The 13,254-nt window shown below is 42.9% G+C and overlaps 1 protein-coding gene across 2 annotated transcripts; it reads left to right on the forward strand.

Annotated features, from left to right (window-relative positions):
• The first annotated feature begins 312 nt into the window (after positions 1-312).
• LOC110535331 (armadillo repeat-containing protein 1) lies at positions 313-13,048 on the forward strand. 2 transcript variants are annotated; one of them, XM_021620268.2, is made up of 8 exons: positions 313-591; positions 676-711; positions 1,491-1,699; positions 3,002-3,093; positions 7,478-7,661; positions 8,265-8,381; positions 8,513-8,587; positions 9,605-13,048. In XM_021620268.2, the coding sequence occupies exons 3-8, from the start codon at positions 1,538-1,540 to the stop codon at positions 9,797-9,799; spliced, it is 825 nt and encodes a 274-aa protein (XP_021475943.1). In that variant the 5' UTR covers positions 313-591; positions 676-711; positions 1,491-1,537; the 3' UTR covers positions 9,800-13,048. The 2 variants fall into 2 exon arrangements, with proteins under 2 accessions (XP_021475943.1, XP_021475942.1); XM_021620267.2 differs by lacking the exon at positions 676-711 and having other exon boundaries at positions 320-591.
• Positions 13,049-13,254: the final 206 nt, after the last annotated feature.

The raw sequence follows: 13,254 nt of genomic DNA on the forward strand, positions 1-13,254 counted from the left end.
GGTAAGTAAGCAAGGTGCTCTGAGAACCTGTTGTATTCGCAGCATATGACAAATACGATTTGATTTATTACAAATTGTAAATCATAACATATCACCCGAAATGGGTGATGGACAGCCATAAATGAATACCTACTATACCTATAGGAAACATAACATATCAAACAAAATGTACGTATAGAATAACACGAAATGCTCTGAGAACAGGTTGCAACACATGCTAGAACGCGTCAAATAGGCTCTCGCTGGCTCGTGCTTGGCTCTGCCCATCTCTTTCCTTGTTCTGACCACTATGATTCACTTGTTAAACTTGGAAACGACAGGATTTGGTCTATCTTGGGTTAGTTATTAACATCTTTGGCCCTGCTGCCTGACAGAAAAAAACGCTCTGATTGGCTCTTCGTCTTGACAGTCACAACGGAACTGTCCAATCAACTGTCTTCACACAGAGGCCGTGATGAATCGTAAAATGTATGCGATAGCTAGCTAACGTTAGCTATTTGACGAAATTGTATGACCGAAACGTCTTTCTTTTTTTTAGCATAATCGCTGTCATTGTAAAGTCAAAATAACGGGAGATCACTTGGAGAAAAGGTAATAATATGCTAATACTGACTAACGTTAGCTACTGTAGCCCAGAGAGTAATGTGTTTCTGGTTGTCCTGGGCGTGTTTTCAGAGGTTATGCGTGGACAACAATCAATGCTACAGCAAGGTGAAGGAACCAGCTAACGTTATTAATTCTTACAGTTCTGATTAGAAACATGGCCATTCACCATCACCCATTCATTCAATTTGCATGCAAACGAGTGTGAAAAAAAGGCAATGACAAACTAGCTAGCTACATTGGTTAGCTAGCCCGCTAACCAGATTGCTAGCTAGCGGTTTTGGATATTGAACAATACTGGTTGTTCAGGGTAATTCTCAGTAAAACAAAAGCTCCATATTTGCATTGTTTTGGTCCGTTGGGCATTTTGTTGTAACTGTGGCCTCCATAATGAGCCTTATTTGCTAACCTGCACTATGTACTGGCCCATTTCTCAACAGCCTGCTACTGTAACGTTAACAGTACCATATAATTTCATTGTTTAAACATGTGTCATAATATGTCACTACAGGTAATGGACTGCCACGTTTTTATGTTTCAGCCAAGTGTCCGAATAAATAACTAGCACTTTTTTAAAACCTGCTTTAACATAGTTCTGTTAGTAGGCTTACAGACAAAAATAATAATGGTGTTGCTTTTCATGTGACTTGTCAAATTGATTTGTTTTTCACAAATCACAATCTGATGCTCATACTGATTGCAGTATTTGAACAAATTGATACATCATTTGTTATTGGCAGTCCCTTTTCAATTGGTTGGTTTGGTCATGCAGCGAGTGTCCCACAAATAAAGGCATTAGAGACTGATGTCACCGAAACAGATGTCATTGAAATGAATATGTTCGGTACTGTACAGCTAAATCTAACTTGATCCTATTATACACACAGTGTAAAGAGGCTGATTTGATGTGCACGGCACTGGGAGAGGAGGCACCATGAGTAGGGAGTTGGATGCGCTGACTGTGGTGAACCAGCTACGAGATCTCGCAGCTGACCCTCTCAACAGACGAGCCATAGTACAGGACAACGGCTGCTTACCGGGGCTCATCCTCTTTCTGGACCACCCCAACCCTCAGGTCGTCTACTCAGCATTATTGGTAAGGCTCATCCACCACCATTTGGTCATTTTGTTGGTTATGCAAGGTCAAGAGTTTTCCTTGCTCCAGGCCCTGTAATGCACAGTGGTTGAAAAATTACCCAGTTGTCATAATTGACTAAAAGTAAAGATACCTTAATAGAAAATGACTCAAGTAAAAGTGAAAGTCGGCCAGTAAAATAATACTTGAGTAAAATTATTTGGTTTGACATTTTTTTAAGTATCAAAGGTAGTAGTGTAAATAATTTCAAATTCTTATATTAAGCAAACCAGACGTTAATTATTATAATTTTTTTAAATTTACGGATAGCCAGGGGCACACTCCAACACTCAGACATAATTTAAAAGCAGTCTGGATGACCAGGGATTTTCTCTTTAAGTGTGTAAATTAAACACATTTCATGGCCTGCTAAGCATTCAACATGTATCGACTACTTTTGGGTTTCAGGGAAAATGTATGGAGTAGAAAGTACATTATTTTCTTTAGGAATATAGTGGAGTAAAAGATGTCAAAAAATATAAATAGTAAAGTACAGATACCCCAAAACACGACTCAAGTAAAAATACTGGAAAGTACTACTTAAGTATTTTACACCACTGGTTATGCAGAAATGTGACCTGATCCATTGATCAGAAGGAGTTGGAACAGGGAAGAAAGGTCTAGGCTAGTCTTGAGTGTACCAGCAGTGTGCACATATTCTCGTACTGCTCATGATAACAAGTGTCAGTCTGAGGAGTTTATTTACACAAGTTATGTAGCTGTCCTCTCGAGGGGTTCTAAAAGTGAGGTGGTTTGTGTGTTCTTGTCATGTGCCCCCCACCCCCCCCTGCTGTCCAGTTGTGTCAGGACAGGTTAGAGTGATGGTGTGTTCTCAGGCACATCTCCAAGAATCCGCACACACATCTGAGTGGTTTATATAATAGTTCTTATTTAGTGGTGACCTGGACACTGTACTTGTTGCGTGCTTGCATTGGTTATGCAACACACACATACTTGCAGCGAGAGCAAGTACTGTGTAAGTGGCTGGTTGGCTGCTTAGCCGTGTGTGGTGCGTGTTTGTGTGTATGCTTCATTGCTTGTCTGATTTTTAACACACACTCCAGTGTTTCCCCTATTTTCTACCCCCCCACCCCTTGCCGCTACTACCAATGCAACCCCCCCCCCCCCCCTTCCACAGTAGCAGCAGCCTCAACCGTTGCCACCACTACTGAAAAAAAGTCCTAGGGGAAACACTGTGTTCCCTGACAGACATAAAACCAAAGATAGGTCAGTTTGAGGTAATGGTTTCCCTTGTCCTTCCAGGCAGTGCGCTACCTGGCAGAATGTCGGACCAACAGAGAGAAGATGAAGGGAGAGCTGGGCATGATGCTGAGTCTGCAGAATGTCATGCAGAAGTAAGTCCCCTCCCCATCACCATCACTGCACTGCATCAGAATGAGCAGACACACACACATGGAAGCATACTGTGCACTTTTCACTTAAACCTCATCCTAGTATTTCTCTTGCTTTCAGCAGGCAATATGTGCATGTTTGCAAATGTTCTGGACAGGAAGGTTGTCTAAGGTTGACATGTAAGGATGAATTTGATTAATTCTGAATTAAAGTGGGTCTGTAAACAATTAATTTGCTGTTTCCACACATTGAGGGATTTAATGCAACCTGCCACTTGTTTTTTTTAAATATCACAATTAATCTAGTCAGTGTCCTCACTGGTTTTTGTTAAATGCTGAACAATGTTAGGGTTGCCAGGTATTTCGCTCAAGGACTGTTATGCAGCCAAGATCTACACTTTCGTAACTGCGTCTGTCATGTTCATGTCAATTGAATGCCATTTAGCCAGGAATAAAACAATTACAATTTAATTTACCCTTACTATATACCCTTTATTATTTAGGAAGCCCTCCTGTTTTAATTGATTGACCCTTATTTTTATCAGTTGACTGAGAACATATTTTCCTTTACAGCAACAACCTGGGGAAGAGTTATAGGAGGGAGGTGAGGGTATAAATGAGCCACCTTTGGGTACCTTGCTAAACCAAAATGGCCGACACATAGTGGTCATCCAGAGACGGCTCTCTAGTCTTTAGATGTGTGTGTGATGCTCCAGATCGGGTTGTTGGGTGAGAGTATCTGGAGGGTGTTTGGCATTACGACTGCTGCTTATCACTGGCACTAAGATGGAGATATGCCAGCGGTTGGCAGGTCCATACCAGGCTGTATGATCTTCTCCTAGGGCCCAACTCTCTGAGACTGACCCTTGGGCCTGGAGCTAACCAGCCAGTCACTTCAGCTAGTGACAGGCCCTGTCAAGAAGGGCCCTGTGGTCACACCGGCTCCCCCTGCTCCCATTCTACACACCCTGACCTTGGGTAGAGGTCGTTCATGGCTGGAGAGAGTGTGAACACAAGACTTAAGGGAGGGACAGGCTAGCGAAATGTCACTATGTTGGTGTTAACACCAGTCCAGTCCCAAGGCTCTGCTGTTACACTCTGTGTGGGGATTCATTTTATTTTAAAACTGTTTCGAGTCTTTCAATGAAAATTGGTAGTGATATCGTGTAGCTTGTGCAAGTGATACCGTGTAGCTTGTGCAAGTGATACCGTGTAGCTTGTGCAAGTGATACCGTGTAGCTTGTTCAAGTGATACCGTGTAGCTTGTTCAAGTGATACCGTGTAGCTTGTGCAAGTGATACCGTGTAGCTTGTGCAAGTGGTACCGTGTAGCTTGTGCAAGTGATACCGTGTAGCTTGTGCAAGTGGTACCGTGTAGCTTGTTCAAGTGATACCGTGTAGCTTGTTCAAGTGATACCGTGTAGCTTGTGCAAGTGGTACCGTGTAGCTTGTGCAAGTGGTACCGTGTAGCTTGTGCAAGTGGTACCGTGTAGCTTGTGCAAGTGGTACCGTGTAGCTTGTGCAAGTGGTACCGTGTAGCTTGTGCAAGTGGTACCGTGTAGCTTGTGCATGTGGTACCGTGTAGCTTGTGCATGTGGTACCGTGTAGCTTGTGCAAGTGGTACCGTGTAGCTTGTGCAAGTGGTACCGTGTAGCTTGTGCAAGTGGTACCGTGTAGCTTGTGCAAGTGGTACCGTGTAGCTTGTGCAAGTGGTACCGTGTAGCTTGTGCAAGTGGTACCGTGTAGCTTGTGCAAGTGGTACCGTGTAGCTTGTGCAAGTGGTACCGTGTAGCTTGTGCAAGGTTGTCTAGTCCATTCGGAAAGTATTCAGACTTTTTCCACATTTTGTTAGGTTACAGCCTTATTCTAAAATTGATTACATAATTTTTCCCCTCATCAATCTACACACACTACCCCATAATAACAAAGCAAAAACAGGTTTTTAGACATTGTTGCTAATTTACAAAAAATAAAAAAACATCAGACCCTTTACTTTGTTGAAGCACATTTGGCAGCGATTATAGCCTCAAGTCTTGTTGGCTATGACGCTACAAGCTTGGCACACCTGTATTTGGGGAGTTTCTCCAATTCTTCTCTGCAGATCCTCTCAAGCTCTGTCAGGTTGGACGGGGAGCATTGCTGCACAACTATTTTCAGAGATGTTCGATTGGGTTCAAGTCCGGTCTCTGGCTGGGCCACTCAAGGACATTCAGAGACTTGTCCCGAAGCCACTCCTGCGTTGTCTTGGCTCTGTGCTTAGGGTCATTGTCCTGTTGGAAGGTGAACCTTCGCCACCTGTCTGAGATCATGAGCACTTTGGAGCAGGTTTTCATCAAGGATCTCTGTACTTTACTCCGTTCATATTTCCCTCTCTCCTGACTAGTCTCGCAGTCCCTGCCGCTGAAAAACATCCCCACAGCATGATGTTGCCACCGCTTCACCATAGGGATGGTGCCAGGTTTCATCCTGATGTGATGCTTGGCATTCAGGCAAAAAGGTTCAATCTTGGTTTCATCAGACCAGAGAATCTTGTTTCTTATGGTCTGAGAGTCCTTTCGGTGCCTTTTGGCAAACTCCAAGCGGGCTGTCATGTGCCTTTTACTGAGGAGTGGCTTCCGTCTGGCCACTCTACTGTAAAGACCTGATTGGTGGAGTGCTGCAGAGATGGTTGTCCTTCTGGAAGGATCTCCCATCTCCACAGAGGAGTTCTAGAGCTCTGTCAGAATGACCATCAGGTTCTTGATCACCTCCCTGACGAAGGTCCTTCTCCCCCAATTGCTCAGTTTGGCCGGGCGGCCAGCTCTTGGAAGAGTTTTGGTGGTTCTAAACTTCTCCCATTTAAGAATGATCGAGGACACTGTGTTCTTGGGGATCTTCAATGCTGCAGACATTTTTTAGTACCCTTCCCCGGATCTGTGGCTCGACACAATCCTGTCTAGGAGCTCTACGGACAATTTCTTACACCTCATGGCTTGGTTTTTGCTCTGACATGCACTGTCAACTGTGGGACCTTAAATAGACAGGTGTGTGCTTTTCCAAATCATATCCAATCAATTGAATTTACCACAGGTGGACTCCAATCAAGTTGTAGAAACATCTCAAGGATGATCAATGGAAACAGGATGCACATGAGCTCAATTTTGAGTCTCATAGTAAAGGGTCTGAATACTTCTGTAAATATATTATTTCAGTGTTTTGTTTTTAATACATTTTCCAACAATACTAAAATTCTGTTTTTGCTTTGTCATTATGGGGTATTGTGTGTAGATTGATGCTGTAATTTAACAAAATGTGGAAAAAGTCAAGGGGTCTGAACACTTTCTGAATGCACTATATATATATATATATATATATATATATATATATATATATATATATATATATATATATATATATATAATAGCAATATACAGAAGTGTGTGTGTGTATTTCTGTATATGAGAGCAAGCGATAAGGTTTGCTATTATTATGTTTTAGTCAAATATTATCTGTTCAGGCTTCTTGCGGTCAATTTGCAGTCTACAAATGATTTATAATTATGTTCCGACCCCCGACCATTCGTTCAAGAATAATCATCCCGCGGCTGAATCTAGCTGATGATCCCTGATCTAGAGCCGAGCCATGCTGTCCGCTAAGGAGGCATTGTACTTCTATTAGCCAAGCTAACGTATGCTTTAGAAATCATATTTACTGACCAATCTCGCTCTTTCAATTATGATCTGTCTGATGTTCTCTGTTGAAATAAGAAGACTTTTAATACTTTCATAGTATAGCCTAATTATTAGACATTTTAGAGACTGACAGAGACCTTTGTGAATGTTTGTTTTTTATGATTGTAGTGTGGTAATTTCTCCTTCAACAGGGCTGTCTATTTATACAGTAGAAAGGTTAGGTAGTGACAAGCCTGTCACAGTGGCTCTCTGTAGGCGTATGGGGACCCCCCCCCCTCATGCAGCTGGACAGCTCTCTTAGCGTGCAGTTTGTCTGGCAGAGCGACGACCTTTAGAAATATCAACCACTCAGTCCAGTGGGCTCTGAGAGAGACCTGGACAGGCCCAGACCACCGAGGACAGGACACTCAACTGTAACGGAGACCGCCGTCGTCGTGTGGTACAAAGAGACTTAGTAGACATGGATACTTTTTACTGTGTATGTCCACTTTCTTTTTGACTTGGATTCATTGCTACCATCTTGCCCTTGTCTGGATTTGAGGAGAGTACTTGACATGACGAAGAAGTTAAGGTTTTTAAAATGACTGTAAAAAAATATTTTAAAAAAACCTCTAACAACAGCAAGTATGCCTTTGTTTCCTGAGAGAACTGTCCACATAATGATTTGAAAATGAATTGTTTTATACTTAACCTCTTGTTCTTTCTCCCATCTCTCAGGGGCAGCTCCCCAGGGGAGACCAAGCTGCTGGCGTCTGAAATCTATGAGATTCTGCAGGCAGCTGGTAATGAGGCAGAGCAGGCTGAGGCTGCCTCCTGCAGACGCAAGGCTCACTTCTTCCTGGGCTCCACCAACAAGAAGGCCAAGACTGTGGTGCTGCACATCGACGGCCTGGATGACTCGGTGAGTGGATGGTGGTGACACCTGAGGAGATCAGTTTGCCAAACCAAAAATCCAGGCTGGATTCCAAACTGTTTTTTTGCTTCATGGCTTCTGGCCTTAATGTGTCTCACAGGAATCAAAATGGGTGAGGAATCAAACCTGTGTTCTTTATTGCGATAGGCTAACACATTTCGAGAAGTCACCACCACTAGAACCCCTGAGACAGGCATATTGTTGCTCTGTTGTCACGGTGACCACATAGTGTTAACGCAGGTTGTCAGGGAGTGTAGGTCAGTGTTGTAAATGTCAGCCATTGAACAGCAGGGTGTTGGAGATCAGACCTGAATACCACACCACAGGAGAGCTGCACCTGTCCCTGATCACATTACACCAGACAGACTGTGACACACCACTCATATCGCCACACACACAGGACAATGACAATGAGCTCTTTTGAAATGTCATGTTGATTGTTATGTTGCTGCTGTAAATGTAATGTAACATGAAACCCCTTCACATGAATAGAACGTAGATGGTTACATTTGTATCCGGCGCTGCTTTCACATCAATATTGTCTTTTCTCGTCCTCTCATTTTGTTTATTCCCCCCCCCGCCATCTCTCAGACTCGTAGAAGTCTGTGTGAGGAGGCCCTGTTGAAGATCCGGGGGGTGATCAGCTTCACCTTCCAGATGGCTGTGAAGAGATGTGTGGTCAGGATCCGCTCTGACATCAAGGCTGAGGTGAGTACGACCACACAGGCACGCTCCATCCATTAAACACTGCACTCTGGCCAGAGAAGAAGAGTTTAAAACGTCAGTTGTTTTGGTTACAAATGTGTTATACAAAGACCGCGCATCTTTGTGTTCCTCAGGCACTGGGCACGGCGATCAACTCCACCAAGGTGATGAAGGCTGCACAGGTGGTGAAGGGAGAGGATGGAGGAGAGGTGAGTAGAAGGAGGGATAGTACTCAAATCAAACTCAACTTTATTTAAAGTGCATTTGAAATCGCAACATTTTATAGTAAAATGAACAAGATTTTAAAAACCTGAAGGTAATAAAATATATTAATGAAAGAACAATCAAAAAAACTTTTCTAAAATAATAGTGAAACCATTGTCTTAAAGGCCAAGCTATATAACTGTAAAATAATTTATTAAAGACCAGGCTGAAAAAGGTGAATTTTCAAACGTGATTCAAAAATCTCAACTGTGACCGGTTGCCCTGTTACCTGACAGGGCAAGTCTTTGTGGTGGGTTATATTCTCTAACTCAAAAGGTCCACACCCAGTGGGAGTAGGCATGGTAGAGCTCTTTGCCAACCCATATTGTTGGAGTTGCTTCTGTATTTCTGTGCTGGGGATGGTAGTTATTTGGAGTGACATTTAGCTTGTCATATCTCTCTGTTCCTTAGGGCGTTACTCACCGCCTAGTCACATGACCAATCCCAGCAAGCCCTCGAAGCAGTGTGTCACGACACCCTGTATCTATAGGGAATCTAACCCCATGAACCCCCTACACCCATCAAATGTTATGTCACAGTCTACACCTGTTGTTTACGAAGCATAACAGTGAAATGCTTATTTAGGGGCCCTTCCCAAACATGCAGAATACAATAAAACATACTTGAGGATGATAGGATAAAAACATTAGTAACACAAGGAACTGAAGTAGTTAAATTAGACTAGACCACTGCTCCCCTCCCCCTGGTCACTGTGATGGCAGGCTGGGGGGAGATTTCTCAACAGGAGCCACAGCTCCTCACTGACCTGCTGCTGTTCCCCTGCTGACCAGCAGGTGGAAGAGCTGGTTCACTTATGTTTCAGACTTGGCACTAGAGGTCGAGAATAGTTTGCGGTTGCCTGATCTTGGTTTTGTTGTCTTCACTATATTTTTTTTATATCAACCCAGTTTGCCACTAGTTAGGGATTCTGAACTATTCCCTGTTGTCTTTCTCCCCCCCAGCTGATGCTTCCATTCCAGGAGGGTGCAGAGGAAGCAGTGGTGGAGCACAACGAGGACATCCCAGACTACCTCCCTGAGGAGGAAAGCCCGTCTCAGGAGCAGGACAAGGCCGTGACGCGCGTTGGCTCCATCACAGATGGCGTGGGCTGGCTCAGCACAGCCGCCAACTTCCTGTCCCGCTCCTTCTACTGGTGACCACTTCCTGTGTCAGTCACAATCCCAAGCCCACTAACCACCACCCGACGGTCACCTTAGCCCCGCCTATTTCATCCAGCCCTTCTACACTGCTCTCTAGTCCCTCTCAGCAGCCACACAGAGTACCACTCTGCTCAGTGTACTAGGAGCACTGGACTGCCAAGTGCAACCTGCAATAACCTTTACTTGTTTATAAAACAAAATTAGCTAAGAAAATGCTAGCTACTGTACCGCAGGCTGAACTCGCTGCACACTAAATACACTCAAGTCAATCTCTACTCGTTATGCGTCTCATAAGCCATAGACCGAGGACTTCAGAATCAGCTTACATCTCTTTTCCTTTAGGGAAGTAGTTTTCTCTGGCGCCCGATGGGTCCATCATCTCTTTGAAACCAAATTGCATTGTGGGAATGGATTGTGCTGCATCGTCTTCTGAGTTTGAGCGATTGCATTGAATGATGCTGCGCTTGTGGAAATTGGAGTGTTTTTGTGCTTATCTGTTGCTTCTTTTCCTCATCTTTGTTTTGATAAGGTTTTTTCACCCTTTTTCTGTTTGCCAATTTGATAATCCCTAATTCACTTTTCGTTCCCCTGCGGTGGGGGGCTTTTGTTTGTGCCAATCTTGCTCGCTGCCTTGTTTTCATCATGTTTATGTCTCTATCCTTCGTTAGGTGCCTTTTGGACTCTTCACTGCCATGTATTGCTATTTATTTGTCCAGTTTAACTTCACTCGAAACCTCTGAAGCCTTGTGAATAATGCAAACTGTCTTCTCTGCGTTGGGAGCTATTTCCCCTAACAGCTCATGTCCCTCACAGAGAGATGTCATATTATTAGCGAGACAAAGAGACCCCGGTGAAGGACGGCTGATGACAGGACATTAGCTGCTCCATAGAGGACGGATGCAGAAAGGAAAGGGAAATGATGCTTACTGTTATACTGTAGAAAGTTGACTTTAGTACACATTACTTCTCGTTAAATCCTCCTAGGACTTGGGAGTCTCTTGGTTGTACAGTGGAGGTGAGTGTTCAGACGGATCGTTGCTTATGTTGAAGTTGTGATGCGTTGACTCGCATCAAATTGACTTCTTTAGCCTTTTCCCCATCATCAGTGTTTTCATGTCGGATTATCATATGGTCATCTGTAGTCTGAAAGGTCTGATTTAGAGTAGACAACCGGTCCTAAATCGGTGTGATGGAGACCTCGGGGCTTGATAGCCACCTGCTAAATGTGTGTCCCTCACCCTGAAGCCCATCAACATGTTCACTATAGTGGCCCAGCCACTACATATGTTTGTTTTTTACCCCCTTTAGCCAGCAGTGTCCTTAAAATGACATACACATACGGACACACCATTGCTGCTGTCAGAAGGACACTAGAGGTGTAAGCAGCATCACTGGTCTGGATATGTACATTTAAAATTTTGGTCACATTAACACATGTTTAGCAGATGTTATCGCTGGTGTAGCGAAATGCTTGTGTTCCTAGCTCCAACAGTGCAGTAGTATCTAACAATTCACAACAATACACACATCTAAAAGAATGGAAGTAAGAAATATGTCAATATTCGGACAAGCAATGTTGGAGTGGCATTGACTAAAACACAGTAAGAGTAGAATACAGTATATACATCTGAAATGAGTTAAACAGTATTTAAACATTTATTAAAGTGACTAGTGTTCCATTGTTAAAGTGACCAGTTAGTCTATGTATATAGGGCAGCAGCCTCTAAGGTGCAGGGTTGAGTAACTGGGTGGTACCCGGCTAGTGATGGCTGTTTAACAGTCTAATGGCCTTGAGATAGAAGCTGTTTTTCAGTCTCTCGGTCCCTGCTTTGATGCACCTGTACTGACCTTACCTTCTGGATGATAGCAGGGTGAACAGGCAGTGGCTCGGGTGGTTGTTGTCCTTGATGATCTTTTTGGCCTTCCTGTGACATCGGGTGGTGTAGGTGTCCTGGAGGGCAGGCAGTGTTCCCCCATTCATGCGTTGGGCAGACTGCACCACCCTCTGGTAAATGGTGCCTGGTTTCCTAGCAATATTAATCATAATGTTAATCTCAGTCCTTATTTCAGGAAGAAATCATGTTTTTTTTTTTTTCAACAGTTATTCTTTGTCTCCATTTTACTTTGTGGTTGAAAGATACAACACATTTAAAATGTAAATATTGCCCTTTTTGAAGAGGTTTTGACTGACATTGAAGTTCGATATTAGGTTTGTGCATAGATTCCTCTTTGGATTGACTTTTTATTCCTTTTGAGGAACCCTTTCACACCTGTAATCCTTTTCCAGGTGAATTATGGTCTCGTTGTGTAAAGGAAGTGCTGACCAGACAATAGTTATGCTTCTGGAGGCCAAACTCACAGCTCACACAGCTAGTAGGATGGATGGATTTACTGCAGTGGGCTAAATCAGGGTCACAGTGTTTCTTGGTAGTCTGAAACAGATCTACTTTGAAAAGTCTACACCTCACACACAAGGTTATGGGCTTAAAACAAGAAGACACCTGAACCATGTCAGATCTAGTTGAAATGTATTACATTTTGAGTTTGCATCCTAATATTACACTTTTATATACATCACAGAAGACTGAAATATAATGAAATAATGTTTATTAATTATGAAAAATATTAATAACATTCCACCCATAAGGCCACTGGTGGGGCGATTTGGTTGTTTTACTACAAGAAAGGCCTACAATAACCTCAGAATTGATCTAATAACGTATATCCACTACAGTGAGTTTATTCTCTATCTGCATCCCTCAGAAGCAGTGCTTACGAACAACAAGTTGTAGGATGAAGTCATCACTTCTATTTAATCCTTTGTCTTCCTTTTTTTGTTTAACATGAACAGCATCAGTCATGACTTAAGTTGCAACATGTAAAGTACATTTTATTATAAGTTGCACTAGTACTGTATGTCAAATACTTGGAAAAGTTTTTTTTGTCTCGGTTTAAATCTCTTATGTCAAATCAAATGTTAATTTGTGCCGAATAAAACAGGTGTAGACTTTACCGTGAAATGCTTACCCCTTAACCAACAATGCAGAGTTAAATAAGGAAATACCCTATTGTTTAATAGTCACTCCATCAAGATGGCTGACAGAATCATGTAGCAAGTCCTTAGAATAGCAGACACTTCTCATGTACAGTGTGTATCTGCTGTCTAATGTATTTCAGATCTGAAAACGGTTGATTCCCAATTTACGATTAAGGCAAAGAATATTAAAAATAACTTTAAAATGTAAATGGTTTGCGTCTGTGTTAGCTGTGTGTGGGGGACGACTTGCATTTCATGAGTTACAGTAAAGGGCCACATGTTGTGGCATGTTGCGTGTGTGCATTGAGTTGAATTCCATTGTCATAGAATTTCTGAAACCTGACAATCCCCATAGGAAGAGCAAGACTTTGTCCTAGGCACGCAGTCATCTACCATGGCCATAGTACAGCATCTA

Source organism: Oncorhynchus mykiss, chromosome 11 (assembly GCF_013265735.2).
Source record: "Oncorhynchus mykiss isolate Arlee chromosome 11, USDA_OmykA_1.1, whole genome shotgun sequence".
In the NCBI taxonomy this organism is placed as follows: domain Eukaryota; kingdom Metazoa; phylum Chordata; class Actinopteri; order Salmoniformes; family Salmonidae; genus Oncorhynchus; species Oncorhynchus mykiss.